Raw genomic sequence first — 25,277 nt, forward strand, 5'->3', positions numbered from 1 at the left:
TGTTCCCTTGTCAATGAGAGAAGAATTCAAATGAGAACTGAAGAAATTAGAAGACCAAGACATTATAGAGAGCATAGATACAGTGGAATGGGTATTGCCGTTAGTTGTCTTGCGGAAAAGCTCAGGAATACTCAGTATTTGTGTAGACATGAGAGAACTCAATAAATGCATAGTCGCAGAGATACCCATTACCCAACATTCAAGAGATTATATCGACTATAGGCCCTGCAAGACATTTCTCAACTTTAGATCTCACCTTGGCCTATCGTCAAGTAAGATTACATGAAGAATCCAAGTGTGTGACCATCACTCCTGAGGGGCTATTTCAATACAAACGGATGCCGTTTGGTCTATTATGCACAGACTGTTCAATGAAGATGAAGGAATTTTATGTTTTCAAGACATCTTAATTTATGCAGATAGTCTCAAACTTCACGACTAAAGATTAAATAAAATATTCAAGAAGCTACTGCAGGGATGACATTAAGTTGTGAAAAGTGCAAGATTAATAGACGGGAGATTGAGTATCTAGGACATGTTATCACTGCTGAAGGGATACGTCCTAAGAGACAGTTGGCAGAAGCTATTGAAAATATGCCAAGACCCACATGTCGTGAAGATGTTCATACCTTTCTAGGTATGGTCGGAGTATTACTCCAAATTTATTTGTGACTTTGCTAAAAACACTGTGTCCATGCGTGAACAAGTCAAAACAAAGGGCGCATTTGTGTGAAGTAGAGAATGTGAGGAGGAATTGAAATTCATTAAGAAGGCCTTGGCAAGAACTTCTGTACTACAAAGCTTTAGAAGTGGCAGGAAGACCATCATAATGACAGACACCAGCAATGTGGGCCTAGGCGCTGTGATGACACAAGAAGGTGGTGGGAAAGAATTCCTCATAGCCTTCGTATCCAGATTGCTGAAGGGAGCTGAAAAGGCGTATGGTACGATTGAAAAATAAGCGCGCTCACTATCAAGTAGGCTGTAGGAAAATTTAGGAACTTTATTTGGGGCACACGTTTTGAGTTTCGCACTGATCACAACCCTCTGGTAGAAATAATTATGTTGAAAGGTTTAGACAAGTTCTCCGTTCGCATCAGGAGAAGGGTGTCTCAATTACAAGAATATAGTTGTGTGGTTAAGTATTTACAAGGAGTGATGAACGATGTAGCAGATTGCTTGCCAAGGTTGACATCCACAGTAGAAGTGAGTGATGAGGAAACAGACCAGGAAGTAGTTTTGGAGATACCTTCCGTACTTGTGCCACGATTAGAGAGGGAAGAGGCCATGAAAGAAAACACATGTTTAAGTATTCTCACGCGAGAATTGGAGGAGGACAATCCTCACCGGAACATTGTTTTTGAGAGGCTGGGGCTGTCACCCTTCTGGAATGTAATAGAAGACTTGTATGTCCAAGAAGGGATGGTGATGCGTGGTGACAAAATCATTCCACCTGAGAAAGTTCGGAAGCGACTCACAAGTCTGGCTTATGAAGGTCAACATGGTATTGTTAAAACTTAGAGAAAAAGAAGTGACTACTGGTGGCCAGCCTGCGATCTGCAGATCGAGTGGCTAGTCAGAGATTGTATCCTTAGTAATAAGAGTGACAAAGTGTGTGTGAGCTCTAAACATGCCATGGTTGTTACTGATACGCCGGAAAGACCGTGGAAAAAGTTGGGAATGGATGTTTTAGGTCCTGTGTGGAGTAATGGAATATAATCTTTCTGCCTGGTAGTCATTGATCTTCTCACCAGGTGGGTGGAAGATGTGATCAAACCAAATGTGACAGCTAAGACTGTTATTGAATTCTTGGAGGAAATAGTTATTGACACTTGATCTCAGTTCAGGTCCACAGAGGTGGAGGAATACTGTTGTAAGAACTCTATTGAACACAGAAGGAGTGCTATTTATCATATCCAAACCAATGGGGTGGTAAAACGCTTTCATAAAGTTCTCAAGGAAGCCATCAGATGGGCTTGGGCCATTGGCATGGACTGGAAGGGGGCGAAGAGAGAGGTCATTGTGGCCCACAGATTTACCCTGCATTGTACAACAGGTGTTCTCCTTTTGAACTTAACAGAGGGAGAAAGGCCAACACTAAATTAGTGCCAGCTTGGATGGGCAAGTTTACTGATTTAGGAAACAAATTGGAGAGCGTGGTCGAAAACATCAGAACCAGTCAAATGAGAAACAAAAGAGCGAGTGATGGAGTTGGTGTGAGAAAAAGTAATCTTCTCCTTGTGGTAGGCGACATGGTGAGAATCAAACTACCTGCTGCTCTCTGAGATAGGTGTTGCATGTGGTCCAAGCCTGACAAAGTGAGGGGAGTCTTTAAACATACAGTCAGACTGGATGACAGGAGAGTATGGAACCTGGATAGTGTGTCCTTTGTGAAGAAAATGGGAAGAGGGGAGAGAGAGAGAGAGAGAGAGAGAGAGAGAGAGAGAGAGAGAGAGAAATAGAAAGGGGGAGAATATCGCTAGAAAAAATTACAGGGTTGGTAAAGTTGGTGAGAATGTGAGTATGGGAATGATGGTATCCAGAGATGGTGAAATTTCCTTGCCTGGCCATACAGATGTGGGCTCTTTCCAGTTTGAGGTCAGGGAGATACTATCAGAGGCCCAAGCATCTTGAGGAGTATGTGAAGAAGGGAGACTCTGAAGGATTCCACGGTACTCCAGTTGCTGTATAGACTGAGAAACTTTATGAAGAGAAGGGGAAGTGCAGTCTAGCGCTTTCTGCACTACCGCATGGGCACCCTGTGCGTGCATCCCACAGTTGACAGCGGAGTATTCCGGTAGAGAACGGAGGGGGCGAGCGAATGCAGTTGGAGGTGATGGCTAGAAGGGAGAAGGCTGGCAGGGCTCTGTACCACATTTACTGATTACTACCCGATAGTCCCCCTGGGGTTGGTACTCAGCGGGAGGATCTCATGGGGAGAGACTCTCTCTCTCTCTCTCTCTCTCTGGGGACAGAGATGATTATCCAAGGGAAACTAAGTATTCCAACCCTACACCCCCCTGCCATGCATATTCATACCCCTGGTCTTCCACCTCCAGATTACCCAACTACCCCATGTATGTATGCCAGGCCATAGGGGTGAAGAGGACAGATGACCCAAGAAAAACCTATGGGACTCCAACTGAGACAAAGAAGAGGCGCATAGCCAAGAAGAATACCTGGTGGAATGGTAATCGCCATTCTAGCATTCTGCAGAGGAAGGACTGAGAAGTTATGATAAAAACTGACAAAGTACTTACAGAACTGTCTGAGAAGCCAGAGGTACTGTACTGAGGCGAGTGACAGCTGTACCAGCAGTCGAAGCAGGAGAACCGCCAAGCCTGGGAGATTTAAACGAGATGCATAGAAGAAGAAATCCCTCCGATTTCCAAGGAACAAAGAACTCGGTGGCACTGGTACCAGGAACGAGAAGCACAGAATCAAATCGGGTGAGCAGGGAAACACCCATGCATCCAAGCGTATGATCAAAAGCCGCCAAGGAGGATCTGCAGAGTGTCCAGAGGCTGGTAAAGGGTTACACGCAGGTGCCGGTTTGGAAAGCAGGCTCTGAGATCCACAAACAGAACAGAGGTATCTTCCTTATGACAGTACTTCTTGGCAAGAGAGGGAGTCAAGTTGGTCAGAACGAAACAAGAGAAAGCAGGTTCAGGAGCCCACCTACAGAAACAGGGTACCTTCCTCGTGACAACACTTGGCAAGAGATGGAGCCAGGTTGGTCAAACTAAGGAGCAAGAGAGAGCAGGGTCAGAGACCCCACAGAAATGAGACGTCTTCTTCATGACAACACTTGGCAGGAGAGTGAACACAGCGGGTTGAGTTAAAGAGAGGGGGAGGAGGATCTGCCATTCAAAGCTTGAAGATTGCAATGTGTGTGTGGGGGATGGGGGTTTAACATCTAATGCATGCCTCCGAACAAACTACAAATCCGGTACACAGACAGGCACAAATAAGGAAAAAGGAATCCCAGGAGGGGCTATTTAAGCTGTAAAGCTGCAATGTGTTTCAAAGGCTGTATAAAACATTTGCAAACATCACACTTTTCTCAAAGATTCGAAATTGAGAAATTCAAGGTCATTAGACCACAAAACAAGACAAACACTGAGCAATGTCGAACACTGAGGATGTTCTTTTAAGAAGTAATTAAAACAGAGATGAACATACCACCTTCACTTCCACAGCTGCGGCAGGGTCATCCATATGAAGAGGTTTCCCCTCCTCCGTTGATGCTTCTAACACGATTTTCCCGTGTCCAGTTTCCTTTTCTAAGCCTTCCTCCTCATTAAATATTGCTTCTGGCTTGGCATGTGCATCTACCAGCTCTTTTTCCAAGTGCAGCTCCCCATCCGGCATGTCTTCTGAGAAGTCCTTTTCTAAACTGTGTTTTTTCACGTCCTCCTGTCCACCTTGTGCTTCTTCAGACTTGTCCTTTTCCATCACTCCTCTTTTCTGGCTGCTCTTTCCATTCTGTGTTTCTCCTGAGGGAGCATTTTCTTGCAATGTTTCATTTTCACAACTCTGCTTCCCCTCCTGTGCATTTAACAACTTGGCTGATTTTGAAGACAGCAACCTGTCTTCGCTTGGCGTTCTGTGATAGCTGCGATTGGGTTCCTCTTTGGAGTTGGTCAACTGCAATGTTAAATTGGTTGTAGCGATTTCTACTTCCCCGTTTACCAACATACTTTCTACTTTCATCTCCATTGGAGGCAAGATATTGTTTGTGCTTTGAGGTAGTCTCATATTGCCCTCCCCATACTCCAACGAATTCTGTGCCACAATCCCATTGACTGTGTGCTTCTGGACTTCCTGAGTGTGTTCTGTGCCCTTTACCTGCCGCTGAAGCAGAGGGTGCTCGGTGAAGCTGCTGTGCTGAAGCAATATCCGCGGACCAGGTCTTTCTTGTGGTCTCCCTGAATTGCACATTGAAGTGTGCTCAATGTTCAAATCCATAGACCTGCATCGTGACGAAACAATAGTCATTATTTATTTCCTAAATATTTGGCTATTTCACATTTTTATTATATCATTGTATTAAAAAGTAATTTGATATACACTTTTTAGAGAAGACAATGCTATCTTACATTCACAAAGGTGTCATGATACATTCAGAAATACAAATTACATGAATGCATTTATTTGATTTCCAGTTTCGGAATAGAAATGATCCCGGCATATACAAGTGTACAATAGGACCTGCTAACCATATGTATTAGTTACTGTTTGAAATGAAGCCAGAAATAATCAACGTGACAACATCTATTTCTACAGCCCTCCAAATACAATGGATAATGATATTAAATACAATTAAAAGTAGCCAATTTACTGCCATCACATGACCTTATTGTTTGGCTTGCAGTCCATCTACCTTCAGCATGTACCAACCTAATGTGGCCAAATATTTTAATCATACGCCTCAGCCATAGCTCTCAACCATTTGTGTCACAAAGGCGGGTGAAAACACCCGATTTTATTTTTGGCGGGTGAGAGGCCCATTGAAATGAATGGGCATGCAGGAGGCTTGGCGGGTGAGTCAGCTGTTTAGAAGGCGGGTGACACCCGCCAAAAGCGTGTGAGTTGAGAGCTATGGCCTCAGCACGCGAACCAATGGTAAGTTATGAACACAATTTTACAATGATTCCAGCATGTAAATTTTGTTAGCTCCACTTCCTCGTCCACGACTTTTAATTCATACTTTATTTGTGGCTAATGCTAGATTACCACAGTTTCCAATCTAGTATTTATGGCGCAAAACATCTGACTTGGGAATTCATCTGAATTCCCTAACTACTCTCCTGAGAAAACATCAAGCACTGTATTAAAAGATCACCTGAAACACTAGTAACAAACCTACATGTTCATGTCTATATATAGAAAGAAGCTTGCACCTCTCTGCCATCAAAATCAAATTTGAATGATATAAGATGTTCTACTTAAAACCTCAGAGTTTGAACAAGGAGTTACTGGCATACATACTGCCACCCTATTGAGTACAGCAATCGCCCCTGCTTCTGGGGGTGTTACGAGCTGTAACGGCCAGCCAGCCTGAACCAAGGGCAGAGGGCTTCAGTGAGAGCTCACGGCCGTTACGTCCATGCACACCCCCAAACAAGAGAATTATCAGTATTCACACCTAGGGTACCCTTCAGGTGTGAACAGGGTTAACCTTTTATTGTTGTCGGGAGAAAGGCTCCCCGCATATTACGTGATTGTGATCTCTTGCCAAAAAAAGGGAAAACGGAGATGGCCATAGTAAATAGAAAAGGGACTAAGTCCCTTTTCTAATTCTATGACGGGCCTGACGCGGCAGGAGAAGTAGTGCGGCCGCCAGAGGTGCCATGGCAGAGAGGGAGGGGTGTGTTGGGCATGATGTGGGGACCAGAGATGTAGAGAGGAGGGCTAGGGGAGAATCCGAGTCACCACAAAAGAAAATGGCAGCACCCAGAGAAGTTGCACGGTTGGCTAGTGGAATGCTGGCAGAAACTCACCCTCGCTAGGAGAAAAAAGCATTCTATCACTTTGATCATCATTTAAATCAATTATAAATATAAAGATTTAGAAAAACAGTTACTTTAGTTATACATGTGGATATTAAAAATAAATCAAGGTGGTTAAAAAATCATTAATTTTAGTGTTTAGTCAAATCACATTGTCTCATTTTCTGGAAAAAGAGCCGTTGGCTAAGAACAGTTAATAAATAAAGAGGCAATAACAGACTTATGATATGATATATGACATGTATAACGCGCCTGTACACAAGTGTTTCAAGGCGCGACGAGGCAAGGGAGGGGGAACAGAGGGAAGACAGACAACAATCTTACTAAGCCATGTGTCATTCAGATCGTGCAAGTAAAGGGGGAAAGAAAAAGTGCGGGGGGAGGGGAAGTGCAGCACATGGGATAATAAATAATCACATAAAATAAATGAAGAAAGGCCAGCTGGTGGCAAGTGCAGGGTGAGTGCAGACCTAAGTGCTGGTTTGGGGACTGTAGGGATACAGACAACAGTCCCCCTGTGCAGGGTTGCCAGAGAGGTAGCGCAAGCATGCAACTGGCAGGGCTAGGGCCTGAGTTCAGATGGGTGGCCAGGTAACCCTTGCAGTCTCATAGGATGGTTCAAGTTTCAGGCGGGCGGGGAGGCTGTTCCAGAGGGAGGCCCCAGTCGAAGAGAGAGATCTACCACCAACTCATTGCTTGGAGCAGATGAGCGAAGAGCTCGTCAGGGAAGATATTTAAGAAGAAGAGCGAGTCGAAGGTATTGAGGCCCCAGGCCCCAGAAGGCCTTGTGGACGATGCAGAGGGTTTTGAAATTAATCCTCGCAGCCACTGGGAGCCAGTCCAGAGATTTCAGTCCTGGAGAGATACGATCCCTGGGCTTGAGGCCAAGGACAAGTCTCGCAGTCCTGTTCTGGATGAGTTGCACAGGGCGTAAAGTAGAAGCAGGCAGATTTATAAAGAGGCTGTTGCAGTAATCCAGCCTGGAGAGAACCAGAGCTCTGGAGACAGTGAGCTTCTGGGGGAACGAGAGGAAAGGAAGAATACCTCAGAGGAGGTGCAGTTGGTATTGTGACTTCTTAGAGATGTCAGAGATGTGAGGGAGAAAGAGCGTGGAGTCGAAGATGACCCCCAGGTTTTTAGCCTTGCAGGTGGGAGCAGGAAGAGGGCCAAGAGAGGCTGGCCAGAGAGCTACAGGAAAGGAGGGAGTGGGTGTGCCGATGAGGAGAATCTCAGTCTTACTGGCATTAAGGCAGAGGTCATTGCCTGCACACCACTCCTGGATAGCAGATAGACAGTCAGAGATGAGGGAGGGGGAAGAGGTGGCTGAAGGTAGCCTGAAGATGAGTTGAGTGTCATCCGCATAGCACTGAAAGCTGGGGCAGAGAGTGGCAATGCGGTGGGCAAGGAGTGCAAGGTATTGGTTGAACAGCCAGGGAGAGAGAGGTTGGACCCCTGGGGGACACCACAGGTAGAGAAAAAGATAGCAGAGAGGAAGGACCCATGTTGGACCTGGGAGGGTCAGTCAGAGAGGAAGGAAGTCAGCCACGCCAGAGCCTGACCAGTGATACCTAGGTTATCACGGAGACACTTTAGCGGGATGGCATGGTTGACAGTGTCAAAGGCAGAGAGAGCTCAAGCAAGAGGAGGACATAGTGGGTGTTAGAGTCAAGGTTGGAGAGCAGGTCTTCACAGAGGTTCAAGGAGAGCAGTTTCCATGCTTCTGGCAGCTCTGAAGCCAGACTGATGGTCATGCTAACAACCAACAGATTCAGTGTGGAGATTATGCTGGGAGATGGCCTGTTTCTGCAGGAGCTTGCCCTGGAAGGGAGTGATGGAGATTGGGCGATAGTTGGTTGGGCAGGAGGGATCAGCAAAGGGTTTCTTCAGAAGAGGGTGCACAAGGGAGTGCTTCAGGGGGGATGGGAAGACTCCAGTTGTGAAGGAGTGGTTGCAGAAGTCAGCGAATGCCAATGTGGTCCTTGTTGGTTTTGGAGGAACAGGGGTGAAGCTGTTTTGACGAGCCTTTTATAGATCGGACTTGTCTAGAAACCTTGTCTGCAGAGAACAGGGGAACGGCAGAGAAGGAGGGAGGAGGGGTGGCTGCAGAAGGGCCAGAGGAAGAGCAGGGAGATTAGGGAGGGAGGGTAGAGGAGGAGAGTGAGGACAGGATGTCCTGAGTTTTAGAGATGAAGTGAGAAGCCAGTGCCGTGCAGAGGGCCTAGGAAGGGATAGGAGAGGTAGAGACTGCAGCAGGATTGGCCAATTCCTTGCAGATTTTATAGAGTTCAGCCGAGTTATTAGATGCCACTGAGACCCAGGCTTGTATATGAGCTCTCTTCTTGGTGGGGACAGAGCCGGTATTGCCTTTGGAGCAGGCAACAAGCCAGTTTGGTGGAGGATGTACAAGAAGCACACCATTTCCTCTCAGCCACCCTGCACTTGCGTTTAAGGGTGACGAGGTCTGAGTCGTACCAGGAGTTGCACTTGGCTTTGGGCTTCAGGCGGATCCTCATGAAAGGGGCAAGGATATCAAGAGTATCAGATATAGCAGAGTGGAGCATGGAAAGGGCTGTGCAAGGGTGGGAATCAGCCAAAGGGGGAGGGGTGAGAAAGTGGCGGCAAAAGCCTCAACTGATACGCGCTTCATGGGTCGGATGACAGAGAAAGTGGGTGGCAGTGATGGAGGTGGCTTGGCCTGTGGGGTAGAGAGGGTGAGGTGGGAAGAAAGGAGAACGTGATCACTCTAGGAGAGAGGAGTGGTGGAAGGGATAGAAAGGGGAAGGTCTGAGGAGATTAGAACATCCAGAGTATGCTTGTGTAAGATAAAGTCAGTAACTGAAAGACAAAAACGGAAATCACAAGGTAATTTAAAAAGTCCCCCAGCCTGATTCTTGGGATAAAGAGTGGGATGGCAAAGAGTGGCTCCAGTTCGTACACAATGGTGGGCCAGGAGGCGACAGGTGAAGGATTCCCTGGAAACCCCACCATGATCCAGTCAGTTGGTAGGGCTCCTCACAAAGAGGATGAACACGCCCCTATCCCAGGAAGAAGGGATACTCCCAGTGTGAAATGGTCCTCTAAAACAACACCTTTTAGGCACAATTAGCTTCACAAAAAAGGAGTGCAAGTAGTGATCCAAGATGGTGGCTGGCGTATATGAAGGCCTCCATCATGCAATGGAGCAGTTTGGAGTGGAGTGGCTGGCATCTCAAGACATTTTCTCTTAATTCTAGATATGCCAATCCAGTTACACAAATAATAAATATGGTCATCTGCCACCGGTTAAGCAGCGGAGGTCCCAGAGGGTTCTGACCAGGCCGCTCTAAAAGAAATTCTCCTCATCAGAGTGCTGCGAGTACTTGGATTCACAGAAGGGGCGTTAATGGAGTAGGTTTAAAGTGAGAGAAGGACAAGAGCCATTTGGAGCAGGAGGAAGGATGGAGAAAAGAGGGCAGGAGAAGGAGGCAGTGATAAGAAAGGAGGTTACGAGTAAGGATGTGATGTGGAGAGGGAAAGTAACACCAGAAAGAGTACAGTGGTTGGAAGGAGAGGAGCAGGAAAGGGTAGAAAGGAGGATGGAGGTAACAGGAAGACAGGAGAAGGAAAGTGTATTCTGTAAGTGTCTGGGGGAGAAAGCAGGTGAAGAGAGGCAGAGAGCTGAGATGAAGAGGTTATAGACACAGAAAAAAAGAGGAAAGATAGTGGAGAAGCAGTAGAGAAGAGACAGGCAGGATAAAGGCCAGACCAGAGGAAGTTGATGAGGGGTGAATGTATACACCCATGGCAGAGCATCAAGAAGGAGCAGGAGAAGTAAAAGCAGGTGTGCAGTATAGAGGGGAGAAGGAGCAGTAGAGCTCTCATAAGGCACAAGACTGTTGCGACACATTGAGGAGGCAGAGAAGAACAGGGTTGGGGCCCAAAGTCAGGGCTGTAGAAAAAGAAGGAGAAGAATGCAACCAGAGCTATTCATTCTCCCAGCATAGGAGGCCAGCATACTGGAATCTCTGGGGCTCAGCTTGGCATTGAGGGGCCAGATTTGTTACAACTACCCAGGCCTAAAATGCAAGTGCACAAGGGGTTAGAAACCCTGGGCGGATGAATAAATGAGGAGTCCAGGACAAGAAGAAGCAGACTGGAATCAACAGAACGCAGGAGCCAAAGTAGTATTGGGACACAAACTCCCAGACTGTGAGCGACTGAAAATTGATGATCTATTGCAGGAAGAGACGGCAGATTGAGGATAACAAAACCAAAAGACTTTGTTGTTGGTACAAGGAGACACCATCTTGTTATTGTGTTAATCAGGGACTGACTATTTAAACTCAAGGAGGAGTGATGCTGATTCTGCGATGCTAGGTTTGGCTATGCCCCTCGGAAACCATTCCACTTAAATATATCAGCTAGTTGATTAAGGAAGTTCTAAGGCTGTCTCAAGTGACTGTGGAAAAATCTTTATTTTTGTTTTGGGCTCACTGTTGTAATTGAATAAAACTATACCTAAAATCACATTTCTGTTTTTATGAGTTGCTGATTCCCCTCAGCTTTCTGACAGTACAGAGACATGGCATTCACGAGCAAAGGGCCAAGGGGCACACAGAAAGTTGCTCCACATTACATCTCCTTCAGAAACCGCTGCTTATCCAAACCTCAGGACATCCAGTTAGGTCAAAAATTCAAAACACAAACATATGTGGCAAATCCCATGGAGTAGAAGGCATTAAGCAAAGGAAGACCTTAAATCCAGTTTGGAGAGGACAGCAAGCGATCTTACATTCAGAAAGATGCTGAAGATTGAACTTTGACCTGGTAACATGTTAAATGAGTAAAGTGGTTTTTGATGGACTCGAACCACAGTCAATACAGAAGTAATTTATGTCACATATCTCCCAATGTGGTCTTATCTCTCCGCCTACCCATCGTAACATTAGCCCTTTCACTCCCCAAAAGCAGATCTTTCTGCTCAAAAACATGTCCTTCACACCTCCATTGATATATGTATGTTAACATGTACCACTTAATGGTGATAATCATTGTTTTCCTTTTCTCCACCTTGCTCAGTCTGGTGTTAATATGCATTCAAATATGTTCCCTTTGAACAGTGGAGTGAATTAATATCTTAGTAGTTTGCTTTTAAAATGACCCCTTCCATAACCAAAAGGGATAAACACCAGCCCCAACTTCCCAAGCTTTTTAGATCCCTGGCATCTTCATTTGAATCCAAATTCCATAGCCATAACTATAACCTAATTATCCCTTCCCTGGCCTTCTGAACCCAGAAAGAGGTAAGCTCTCCCATCATACCAAGCACAGGTTACTGGACCTGTTTTGCCACTTCACCAGCCTGTCTGCACCCAGTCCCTTGCTGCCTCTCTTTGTGTACACATGGCTTTCTCCCTTCTCACAGAAATGGAATGCATGTCTATGAGGTATGAACATCTACGAGTCTCTCCCACACCCATTGAGTTGGAGCATTATGGAAATGGAGGGGAGATGAATTTCATCCTATGGGTGTGTACGCTGTGTGAAAGGGATTTATTTTGAGCATACAAGACATGTGTCTCTTAGGCCATGCTACCTCACTCTTGCAACCAAGTTAACAGGCCCACATTTTGCAAAATCTCAAGAAAGCAATCTTATGGTAGGGACGATGGGGGCAATGTTTATGGAAAGCCTAAACAAAGGCATACTTGCCAAAAGATCTAAGACAGGCAATAATTGTGATTATTCAGGGGGTGGGGTAACTCCCAGAGCAGTGCAGTGCCTATCATCTGATCAAGTTACTTAACGGGAAATCCAAAATTCTTGCAAAAGTGTTGGCCAATAGGATAGTGAAGGTGATAAATAAATTAGTTCATTGTGACCAATGCAGGTTTCTACAAGGTAGGGCTACCAGAATGATCATCATAAGGGCACACAACGCCCTATATGCGTCCCAATGCTGGTCGGGCCCACATGCACAAATGGCACTAGACTCAGAGAAGGCCTTCGATTCTTTGCAGTGGGAGTAACTTTGGGCAGAAATGCAAAATTAGGTTTCGGCCCCAGGTACATGAGGTAGGTAAAGTTGTATGCCAGCCTCGTAGCAAGGTTAAAAGTCAATGGATATACCTCCAGAGCATTCCCACTTCAAAGGGGAACCAGGCATGGGCATCCCTGTCGCCGCTTCTGTTTCTGCTGGCTAAGTTGGCCGCGATAGTGAAGACAGATCCTCGCATTACGGGATTTGATTGGCCAGGGGCAGTGAGGAAAGTTTCTCGCTATATGCAGATGATGGCCTAATCTATTTGGGAAACCCCAGAATCACTGGTCCCGTAGTGATAGAGGTGTTCAAGAGATTCAGAGACTTTAGTTGTCTCTGTTAATTGGAACTAATCTGAGCTCATGCCGGTGGAGGGGGATGCAAACGCCATACCGGACAACTGTCCCCTTTCAATAGTCAGGATTCAAATCAATAACTGGGAATTTGAATAAGCGTGGATGAATCTACCTTTCTCTGGAATAACCTGGATCCAGTGATCGAGAAAAAGCAGGGTGACGCAAGACTCTGGGCAACCCTCCGAACACCTTTGCTAGGCAGAGCTAATCTATTTTAAATTATGTCATTACCAAGGCTCGTATATGTCCTCCAGAATATTCCAGTACCGATCCCTCAGAAGATGTTCCATAATATAGAAAGCATACAAATGGAGATAATATTGGGCAAGACCATGCAGAGGATGGAGCTTAAAATGCTGACTAGGTTGCTCTGAGTGGGAAGGAGTGCTGGGAATCCCTGACATTCAGAAATAGTACTGGGCTTCTCATCTCATCGCTGAAAATGAGTGGGTTTTTGGCGACAGGGGTCGTGCACCCAGGCTAGAATGGAAACTCACCCTCCCCCCTTTCAGGTGATGTACGGGCAGCCACATAAGTGCAATCTACCACAACCAGGAGTACACACACTCAAAACACGGAGGGAAGTACTCAGGTAAAATGGCTGTGAGGGTCCTGTGACGCTGGATGCACCACTGTGGGGAAACGTAAACCTACCGGCAGTAAACAAAATGGGGCCTCAGTATAGATGGTATGCACAAGGGATCAGGAAACTCCAGCACTTCATAGTCCAAAATCAATTGTCCTTCTTCCAATAACTACAGGAAGCTCATGGCCTGGAGGACAGAGACAGATATACTTACTTGCGATTCCAACACGCCATGATGCAAAAAAAATATAGGAGGTAGCTGGGATATTCTGGAGCACTCCCCTATAGAAGCTAGTCTCTTGGAAGTGGAAATTACGGGGACAGCCATCACTCTGCTATACCAGAAAATAACCAACTTTACCTCAAAACCGCTGTCCAAATTAAAAGAAAAATGGGAGGCGACCTTAGGCACACTGGAAGAGGAAGACTGCATAGAGGCTCTGGGTTTGCCTAGGGAAGCGAGTATAACCTGCAGATTGCGCCACGTCCAATAGAGTATATCATACACATCGTGTGGGTAGAGCAACTGATCCATTTTGTTTGAGGTGCAAAATAGAAACTGGCACTTTCATACATAAGATTTGGGAATGCCCCGCTGAACAGTCTTTTTGGAGATCAATTAGGTACTCAGTGTCCAGGATCATAGGGTCCCCTATAACAGACTATCCCAAATTAAGGATTCTGCCCATTTGGGGTGACACGAGTTTCAACTCCAAGGAGAAGAGCGTCATCAAGACGGCTCTGATGGTAGGCGAAAGGGATCTTGTGACCAGCTGGGGCAGTCCAACAGCACTAAGTATAGACATATGGCGAGAGGGGATGGTTCACTGTTGTGAATTGGAACGGAGGGCATATAGAGGTAGGGGTTACCCCCAGAAACATGACAAAATCTGGAGGCGATGGATGGAGATGGTATGAACTAGACTACAGAGGGTCGCTGAATGGGGCTACGGACTTGCAATGCTGTGACATGGTGTATATAACGTGTCAACACAGGATGGGAGCACAAGGGTATGGGATGGGAGCGGGTGCCTTGGGCTAAGAACTGGGGATCGGTGATGTGGGATTTCAATTTTATCATACTGAATGGTGGATTGCTTCTTTGGTTTGTTTACTGTATTATACTGATAAAACTAATAACTGTTATTTTTTTTAAAAAAAAAGCAATCTATGATCTAAAATGGCATGGTCCAAAGAAGGATTGCAATTGTTTTGGAAAAGCAGACAATTAATTGGTGGATAGTAGCCCACACACATATGCCTAGATTTTAAATTTTTACACAGTTTCAATTACCACTTCAATATATTTCTTTTTTTAAATTTAGTTTTAGTTTCTGTTGCTAATCTGCAATACATTGTACTACAATGCATGACAACATAATGTATCCAAGGACTAGCAAAACACCCACAGGCCACAGGTGCAGTCCAACACATTTATTCACAAGTATCAGGATGACGTTGTGATTAACGTTCACAGGGCCTATGGTTCCGGCTAAAGTGCAAGCCTGATAAGTATATCAATAGTGTCAGGATGTGCTTTACTGACAGGTTGGAGGGCATATTTAAGGATCCACTGATCCTTTTAGGATACTTTAATCTACAACATAGTTTTAGGAATATAGAAATTCCTGCCTCAAAAGAACAAGTTACTCTCTTACCTGGTAACCTTCTTTCGATGGGATGGTCCGACGACGTATTCCATATCTATGACAGTAATCACCACAGCTGTGCTGCTTCGGAAAATCTTTCAGCGTCTGCGTCCTGTGTCGATGACATCGATACGCGGTCCTCGAGGGCCTCCGTTGAGCCGACGTCACTGGATGTTATAAGTAGGACGCATGACGCCCGTAGCCTCAGTTGTAGTTTTTTCCCAGAACGTGTGGCACCGATCAACTGCCAGTATGACCACAGAAAGCCTTGCAGAAAAAAAAGCTGCAATCGCATAAGAAATTCTGTAGTGGGGAGGCAAGGAAGGAAGCGATATGGAATACGTCGTCAGACCATCCCATCGAAAGAACGTTACCAGGTAAGAGAGTAACTTGTTCTTCGAGGGATGGGGTCCTCCGACGTATTCCATATCTATGACAGACTCCCAAAGCAGTACCAATGTAAGGAGGTGGGAAAAGAATTTAGAATACACAAATTTAGAGTGTCCAATCAAATTGCAGAGTAAAGGACAGCCTTGCCAAAGGCCAGATCCTGCCCACGGATAGAATCTAGGGAGTAGTGACGTACAAAAGTATGGACCAAAGCCCAAGTGGCTGCATCACAGATGTTACGGATAGAAACACCCCTCTGCAGGGCAGTAGAGGCAGCCATACCCAAGTCGAATGGGCCCGTAAGCCTACCGGAGTGTCCTTACCCGCCAGGCGGTAACATTCCGAAATTGCCAAGATAATCCATCTGGACAAAGTCTGCTTAGTCACAGCTTGTCCCAAACGCCTTCCAGCGTAACCAATAAAGAGCTGATCGTCCACTCTGACCCCGGGACATCCAAGAAATGTAGAAGCTTAAAGCTCTCCTAGGATCCAACTTATGGAGCCTCTCCTCCTCCTTACCAGGATGTGGGGGGAGGATAAAACGCTGGAAGAATAACCTTCTGGCCTAAATGAAATTCTGACACCACCTTCGGAAGAAAGGAAGGACGAACTTTAAGGACAACCCTGTCCCTATGAAAGACAGTGAAGGGTGGCTTAACTGAAAGTGCCTGTAACTCACTCACTCTGCGAGCGGAAGTGACCGCAACTAAAAATACAGTTTTAAGAGTTAAGAGTCTCAAAGGGCAAGAATGTAAAGGCTCAAACGGAGCACGCATTAGAAATGTGAGAACCAGGTTCAAATCCCAACCGGGCACCTGGAAAGGTGACAGAGGGAACACATTAGTGAGCCCTTTTAGAAACTGAGAAATTAAAGGAATTTTAAAATAAGAACACTCCTCAGACAAGCGCTTAAATATGGACAGCCCCGCCAGGTAACCTTTAATGGTACCCACTTGCAAGCCCCTGTGGGCTAAAGAAAGCAAAAAAGACAGAACCACAGGAATGTCACATGAAAAAGGATCCACATTCTTAACCCTGCACCAGTCGCAGAACTTTCTCCAACGGTACAGGGACATTGTTGCCGGCCGTCTGGCCGAAAGCAACACCTCCATCACGTCTTCAGGGAGGTCCCAATCCTTATACCTCAACCTCTCAGAAGCCAAGCATGAAGGTTGAGGGAATCTGACCTCTGGATGGAGAACCTGACCCCCCTCCCGTGAGAGCAGATCGTCTCGGTAGGGAAGACGACGTGGAGGGCAGATGGAGAAGTCGAGAAGGTCCGGGTACCACGTCCTCCTGGCCCATGCTGAAGCAATGAGGATCATCTGGGAACCGAACCTGCGTAACCTGCGCAGCACTTGTGGGATGATGGGGACTGGAGGAAACGCGTACAGCAGTGGGAATGACCACTCCACCACGAATGCGCCTCCTAAGGCTCCTCTTGGAGGAAATTCCTGCGAGCAGAACCTTTCGCACTTCCGGTTGACACTGGAGGCGAAGAGATCCACTTGAGGGGTCCCCCAAAGGGCAAAAATCTCCAGGAGAATCTCCTGAGCCAACTCCCGCTCGTGAGAGATCGCACTCTGCCTGCTCAGAGTGTCTGCCGTCTTGTTTTCGTCTCCGGCCAGATGAACTGCCGAGATCGAAATTTCCTGCTAGATTGCCCAGATCCAGAGCTGCATCGCCTCCCGGCACAGAGGAAATGACCCTGCCCGCCCCCCCTTTTTGTTGAGGTAGTGCATGGCCACTGTGTTGTCTGTCAGAATCAGGACATTCTTTCCTCGCACAGTCGGCAGAAAAGCCTTCAGGGCAAGCCTGACAGCCCTCAGCTCCAACAGATTGATATGAGTCTGGACTCCGACGCAGACCAATGACCGCTGTCAGCTCGTTGGCATGAGCTCCCCATCCCGTGAGGGACGCGTCCGTCACGATTGTCGCCTCCGGCCAGGGCAGCCAGAACGGAGCCCCCTTCATCAGATTGCTTTCGACGGCCCACCACTGAAGGTCTTGGGCGACCGAGGGCGGCACCTGAACGGAGTCCGACATCCTGCCGGAGGACTGATGCCACTGGAGCTTGAGTGCTCATTGCAAAGATCTCCTCCGCAACCTGGCCTCTGGCACCAGAAGAAAGCAGGTTGCCATGAGGCCGAGCAATCTCAAGAACTCGAATGCAGGAAGACTCTGGGCATGTTGAAACTTGTGCACCATCTGCTGAATGTGATGAGCCCTCACCTGGGGAGGAAAACACAGCCCCAGGGACGTGTTGAGCACTGCGCCGATGTACTGGAGCATCTGAGTCGGCGTCAAGTGGGACTTCTTTAAACTGAGGGAGAAGCCCAGCTTGTGAAGGGAGTGGCAGGTGACGGACAGATGATCCAGGACTTGCTCGGTAGAGCGCGCCCTGATCAGCCAATCGTCCAGGTAGGGGTAGACGTGAATCCCCCCCTTTCCTAAGATACGCTGCCACCACCGCCATGAGGTTGGTGAAGACCCTCGGGCGGAGGTCAATCCGAACGGCAGGACCTGAAACTGAAAGTGCGAGTCACCAACTGCGAACCTCAGGTACTTCTTGTGCTTAGGATGGATCGGCACATGAAAATAAGCGTCCTTGAGGTCTAGAGACACCAACCAGTCCTGAAGTTGAAGGGCCAGGAGGACTTGAGAGAGAGTAACCATCTTGAACTTGTCCTTCCTGAGGAGTTTGTTCAAACCGCGCAAGTCCATGATGGGTCTCAAACTCCAGTCTTTCTTCGAAATCAAAAAATAAGGGGAATACCATCTCTTGTTCCTCTCCGCTACAGGCACCAGTTCTATGGCGCCTTTCTCCAGCAGGGATTGAATTTCCTGCGCAAGGAGCGGATCCGGACTCTTCAAAGAGAGATTCCCTGGTGGATTGTCGCAAGGCCTCTGCTGGAAAGGAAGACAGTAGTCGTGGGTTATGATCTCCAGAACCCACACATCTGAAGTAATGGCACGCCCTCTACAAGATGCTTCGCCAGCATTCCCCCAACCGGCGAAGCATGGGCCTCATGACTGAGCTGCTGCGGCAGTGCCTGAAGGCAAAAAGGCAACTGCTCGCGCGGCCTTGGCACCTCGAGTACCTTGTTTTCCACCTCTGGCACTCCTTCGGTTGTCCCTTTGACTTGCAGCTCCTCTCGCTCTACTAAAGGAGTAATAACGAAAGGAACCTCCCCTCCATTGCTGTCCCCTAGGACGAAAAGGCGGAGGTTGGCGGACTGCAACCAAAAAGATGTTCACCATCAAAGGGTATGTTGAGGAGCCGGCTTTGCACATCCGGAGCGAAACCACGCAAACCTGCGCATTACGGTGCTCGCCACCATGGACCGGCTGATGCAATCAACCATGTCCAGATCCGACTGAACGGATTCACACATGGCGTCCTTGCCATCCTGCATGATAGCAAGGAAACCATCCCGTTCCTCCCCTTTGGGGATATGATCAGCCGCTAAGGAAATGCAGTTCCACAGAGTGTGCGTGAAACGAGACAAGGCGCAAACGGAGTTGGCAGCCTGAAGCACAATACCCCCAGAAGTAAATACCTTCTTTGCCCAGTCGTAAAAACGTGTGTCGTCCCTATCAGGAGGGATGGTAGGATACGACGCCTGCTTTGCGGGGGCCGTAGCCGCCTGCACCACCAAACTCACCGGAGTAGAGTGCGTTGTCAAGTAGCAGGGGTCGCCACTGGCTGGGCGATATTTCTTCGGCAAGGACTTGCTCACTGCCGGGAGACTCTACGGGGAAGTCCAAGCTGTAGCCACCCTTCTCAGCAAGACCATATGGAATGTCAATTGGAGGACCTTGGACCAAGATATCAGTCAGGTCATCCTGCTGAAAATACCCAGGGGGGGGGCAGACCAACCCAGGTATTCAGTGACCCACGACATGAGGCGCCGATATGACGATTTGGCATGCGTGCCAGGCTCCGGCCTATCAAAACTCCACCTGCGGAGAGGTGTCAAGACCACTGGCTTCGTGCAGTGACTGACGCAGGTCCTCAAGTTGACTGTGACCAGAAAAATGTCATCAGGAACCAATGCAGGAACCTCACCTTCCTCAGACCCCTCATCCACCTCAGAAATATAATACAGAGGCTGGAAAGAGGGTACAGAAAAAGGCACAAAGGCATCGCCGGCGTCAATGTTTTCTTCGAAGACTTCACAGAGTCTTGCGGTCTTGATAGCGTCGAGGACCGGGACCTGGAACGGGCATGCCTAGAGCGACCATCCTTATCCAACCGGGACCTCGAAAGCGCCCGGTGGTCGCAACGACTGCTTGAGCCCGAAGGCGGACGAGCGGTGTCTCTAGTGCGGCCTCGACCGGCATCCTCAGCCGGCGCGGCCGGACCGGAGTCCTGCGATTGAAAAATCACCAACATCTCCTTTCGGAACGAATCCCATTCCTCAGGACTGGAATGCTTGTTGGGACGGGCAGAGTCCTTGGAAGAGGACGGGGAAGGTGACCTGTGACGGCGCTTCCTGGAGTGCCTCGAAGAGGCAGAGGAATGGCGGGAACGACCCCCAGACCGAGAACCCCCGGACTCACGACGATGATGCAGAGAGTCGCCCCTCGAATCGTCTGTCGAAAGACCAGTGGAACGCGACTTCCGGGGCTTTGCCACCTTACCGACCGACAGCTTCTTCTTACGCTCCCGCAAGGCCTTCGAAGTGAGTGATTGGCAGTCGACACTGTCATCCGTATCATGGTCCTCCCCGAGGCACCAGAGGCAAGCGTTGTGCGTATCCGTCAGGGACATCTTGGACCCGCATACCCGACACTTCTTAAACCCAGACCGCGGGGTGGAAGAAGCCGAAGACATCATATTCGATAGCAATGAAGCAACAGGTTCGAAGAACCGAAAGAACAGGATTCAGTAGAATCGAGGCGCGCCGCTATCTCCGAAGCAAACACGTTCACGGAAAAAACGGAACTGAGGCTACGGGTGTCGTGCATCCTACTTGTAACATCCGGTGACGTCGGCTCGACGGAGGCCCTCGAGGACGCCGTATTGACGTCATCGACGCAGGACGCAGACGCCGAAAGATTTTCCGAAGCAGCAAAGCTGTGGTGATTACTGTCATAGATATGGAATACATCGGAGGACCCAATCCCTCGAAATCAGGGTTATAGCTCCCTGTCCGGTTCTTGATCTGACCTCCCAGAAAATACTTCTCCCACCTTGCTTTAGAGTATGGGCCAGGATCAGTATCCTGACCCTGCAGTCCCTGATCTCCTTCCTGGGCCAAGTAGAATACCTTTCACACAAGACCAGTAAGTATATATTCAACCCTTGCTTAGGCTACAGATGTAGCAATAGATATAATCAGCCTCTAGCCACCGGTCACACTCCTGCACTGAAACCCTTTAACACATTCCTACCAGCAAGTATTTTTTTTAGCCAGGTCTTGATATTTTTACCTCCCAGCCACGAGTCGGCCTCCCAGTCCAACCTATGCAGTGTCTTGCAAAGGATTTTGTCACTCTCCTGGGTCTGGTTTCAGACAGAGTCCGAGTTATAGCCATCAGCAGGCTTTCACCTTCACTGTGTCTGGTCGCAGCCAGAAACTGAACATAGCCCTTTACAGGCTTTTAGTGTCCTCTCTAGGGTGTGGTTTCTTCTCTTCTGGCTCCTCCTCACTTTACTGTAGTCTGTACCCCTGCCTGCATCAAACATTGCCTTCTATATTGCTCCTAATGAGTCTGATTACCTTAAACAAATCATGTTTCACCATTCACTAATTTCTTTCCTCCCTAGTGTCTTGAATTGTTGGCCCTGTATCTAATGACTGATTTCCCAGGTGTATTGTTTCTTAAATCTAGGTTTTCTACCGATTACAATAACTGCCTACTCTTTTGCAATTGCTACTGGTCACTTCCTGCCTAGCGGTTTAAAACCACCATCTACCATTTTCTAGGTAGGTGGAACGTTTTTGGCAGCCACAAAGCTGCTCGTGGCTCCATGTGACCTCTCTGTACAGAGTGCAGGGCCAGTTGTAGACTTGTAGGGAATGAGTAAACTGCTATTCCTCAGATTCTCTCCCTCACGAGTCAGTACAAAAGAAATATGCAGACTTTATGAGCGAGGTGGCGTGAAACAACATAAGCCTGTACAGGTCCTGCCTGGGTTCTACTCAAGGTTTGTTGTGTTCGAGAGATCTGAGAAGACATGGAGGACTGGGGCAATCCATAAGTGGACCTGGTCTCCCGACAGTATGCATATAGGATACTTGAGATGGCAAAATAACACTGATAATCCTTTCTACCTCTTTGGAATTAGGAAACCGAATGACCTATGGAATGTGGAGGCTTCTATGGAATTCCCCGTACACCACCACTAGGGGCCATATCGATTACCACCCGGGCCCGTTTGGTGCCCAGAGAACCCCTAAGGTCTTGACAAAGGGGCGTTGGCCAATCGGACATCAGTGAAACCACACCTATCATAGGAGTGGATCCTTGGCTTCTTAGTTTCATTTAAATGTCTTGTTTTGTATGAACGTAAAGACAGCTGCTGTCAAAGCCATGGTTGGCAGTTATCCTGGCACCTCTCCAGTTCTCCATTTTGTACTGGAAGTAGAAGTAAAGGCATTTCTAGGGCATGCTTTTGAAGAGCTCACCATCCCTTAGCAACGAGTAGGCCCAACTATTAGGAGTTGCATGGATATTTGTACCTATTTTCTAACTGTTAAATATGACTCTAAATGATGTTATAAAACTGAAATAAAAGCACCTGGGTTTGTACAATAGGGGTACATTTTGAACTTAAATGAAATCGCCTATAGAGTCCGCAAGAACATGCACGTCATTTACGGTGCCACAGAAGGCCCAGACATCAGTCAATGTGAAACAGACTGACTGCGCATCCATTACTATGTCATTGTATCAGACAGAACGAAGACATTGGTATGACTTTTTACTGGCTCAAAAGTTCTGTTTTTAAGGCATTCTCTTTACGTACTAAAACAATATACCTACAAAAGGGAAACGGAAATAGCCCACAGAATAATCTCCGATCATTAGTGTGCCACACCATTTCTACCCATCATTTATTCTGCATGGAAGTCTAGCACAAGGTTGTTGATTGTGACTGTTTGAGGAGAGAGTGGAACAAAAATATCCCCGTATGTTGACCTGCATGGAACAAAAAACCTAGTGGAATGGTTTACCTCAAAATGTACAGTCTCTAGAGAGGACAGTTAGGCCTAGAGTGGCCAAAGGCCGCACAGTGATCACAATTGGGACTCTCCCTAACCCTTAAATAAGATCACTGACTAAAGAACATCTCTGAACACTTAGTACATTATTTTTGTACAGAATTTTCTGATGTGAACATTATTTTAGAATGCTGCAGAAGTTGTTTTTCTGCTTACTTTGCAGTGAACTCAGCATGCATACATAAAAGGAATGAAACCAGTGTCCTCCAGACGAAAAGGGCTAACCCATAGGCTAGACGTATGGTGTGTTGAAACCCCAATATATATATACTGAAGGGTGAAACCCCTACTCTGTGGGAGACTGGGGAAAAAATGCAACAAAAATCACAAAATTGTGTCCCCACAGGAAATAAAGTAATGGTGATGCGGTATATACATTACCGATGCTCACCTTATTTTCTCTAACCTCAGTTTGTGTGTTAAACTGTTTTAAACAAGGATTACCACAGACTAAATCTATTGCTCCTAAGTTATGTGTGTTTAACCTCTTCTTTGCATATAATTATGTCATTAATGTTATCAGAAGATCATTGCTTTGAAGATATACATTTGACAATGCAGAATCTTGATCATACAAAAATTTGTATTTTTCGTTATTTTAATTAAAAACATAAAACAATCTTTTGTGCATGAGCCTCAATGTCATTTAACAAACTATTATCTGGAAGCAGGTTCAATTTTGAATACATAACCTATTATAATCATGTTAACGGCATCAGAATAAATCATGCACCGTAAAAAATCAATAATAATTGGAAACAGGTAAAGTAAAGAAAATATACAAAAAATTAAACAATTCAAAAGGACAAACTACTGAAAAAAAGACTTTACATTTAAACAAAACAATTCTAAATATCACAGGACATGAATTCTATTCTTATAGGCAGAAAAATATTATAAAGTTATTTAGTTTTCACCCTGTTTTATTTATGGGAGTCCACCTGTGTACATTCCAAGGAAAACCAAGGAACGAAAGAAACAATTATAATTCCTAGTGGGGTGTGGAGATGTATGGCTAGTGTAAGCTTGGTTTATACATTCACACTTGCCAACCGCTTCTTACAGTGCTGCTCAGGTCAGGTGTTGAAACCCCAATACACTGGAATTTAAATCCCAGAGATTGACTATTGGGGTCTTTGTTTCATGCTGAGCATATACAGAAGAAATAAAACATTTGCAATGACTACTTATGTAGGTTCACAGCTTAATTAAAAATACAGAAGCTTGTGGCAGTGTACTTCTCAAAAGGTATGCCCACTGGAAACGTCGCTTACTGCAGGCAAAGCAAGACACATCCCAAACAGTATCATATACACCTTTAATTTGGTGTATCACTGTGATGCCATCATAGGACTACATTTTTAAAGCAAGTCAACTACATTACAACGATAAACCCCTAATGGAAACCGGCCTGAAAGAGACATTTGAACATGTGTGATTTAGGCCTTTGCTTAACTGGAAAAATATCATTTTAAGCCCCATTGTCTTTGCATAATAGATTCTCATGAAGGCTAAATTGATCCCTGAGGTGCACGTTACCAATTGATCACGACTAACGTAGCGAACATCATCTTTCCCAAGTCTGTTACACAGTGGTGGACTCTGACCATCAGTCTACTCACCTCTACCATAATGTGGCTTAGTATGTGCTGAGGATTGCAATTCCCAGAAACTAGTCCCTCCCAACCATACATCCCAAATTCTAAGTTCCATATGAAGTATTTGCACACAAAAAAGTATTTTGGTTACATTGGGCCTCATTACAACTCTGGCGGTAGCCATGTTGGTAAAACCGGCACGGCTGCTGCCGGAGGTGCATTTTTTCCAACACCCGCGAATGGGCAATTACCTGGTCATGCCGAGTTCGGTGGACCCGGTAATTGCCCATTCGCGGCTGCCGGCAATAAGGGACTCCCCATCCCCATTTGGCTCCATAGGGCTGACTGGGGAGCTTGGATACACCGGCACCGTTCATAACGGGGCTGGTGCATCTGACTTGCTGTGCTCGCAGGAGCTGCTCTCCCCACCATCCGACTTGCTGGGCTTCCGCGAGCACGGCTCGTAGTATGGCGGTAAGGTAGCAACAGTGCCGGTAGCACTACCAGTGCCGTTGTTGCTGTACCGCCAAACTTATAATGAGGCCCATTGTCTCCTTTTGAAGACTATATGCTATTCTATAAATAATATTAATGAATAAGGGATCACTTACTTCCGGTGCTAGTGGTAAAAAGATGCAAGGGATTAATGCAGGAAAGGTAATTGGTTCCAGGTCTATAAAGGTGTTTCGATAGACTTTAAAATGAGGGTTTATTTATTTATTTATTGTGCATTTATTAGGCGTGTATACAGTAAGTAAATTCTGTTGCAAAACGCCCACAGGGCAACAGGGATGGAATATGGGATTGAAAACAATGAATACGGTAGAGGATAAAGACAAACCTACTATGCCTTGAGAGTATTCAGAACGTGCAAGTGCAGCGAGAAGATGGGAAGTGAGGGTGGGGGTAAGTATTGGAATGTCTGTGCGCGTGGG

General features: G+C 46.7%; 1 protein-coding gene across 11 annotated transcripts in view; it reads right to left on the bottom strand.

The window, feature by feature from the left end:
• Positions 1 to 25,277, bottom strand: part of FGD4 (FYVE, RhoGEF and PH domain containing 4) — a 1,139,208-nt gene that overhangs the window by 405,275 nt on the left and 708,656 nt on the right. For 10 of the 11 annotated variants that reach the window (XM_069628199.1, XM_069628201.1, XM_069628202.1 and 7 more), the window contains one exon: positions 4,183 to 4,972. In XM_069628199.1, coding sequence (XP_069484300.1) covers positions 4,183 to 4,972 — 790 coding nt within the window. The remainder of the gene's footprint in view (positions 1 to 4,182; positions 4,973 to 25,277) is intronic. The other variant, XM_069628200.1, reaches the window with a different exon arrangement.

The sequence above is a fragment of the Ambystoma mexicanum genome, chromosome 12 (genome assembly GCF_040938575.1).
Source record: "Ambystoma mexicanum isolate Mex_15411 chromosome 12, UKY_AmexF1_1, whole genome shotgun sequence".
NCBI classification, from domain to species: Eukaryota; Metazoa; Chordata; class Amphibia; order Caudata; family Ambystomatidae; genus Ambystoma; species Ambystoma mexicanum.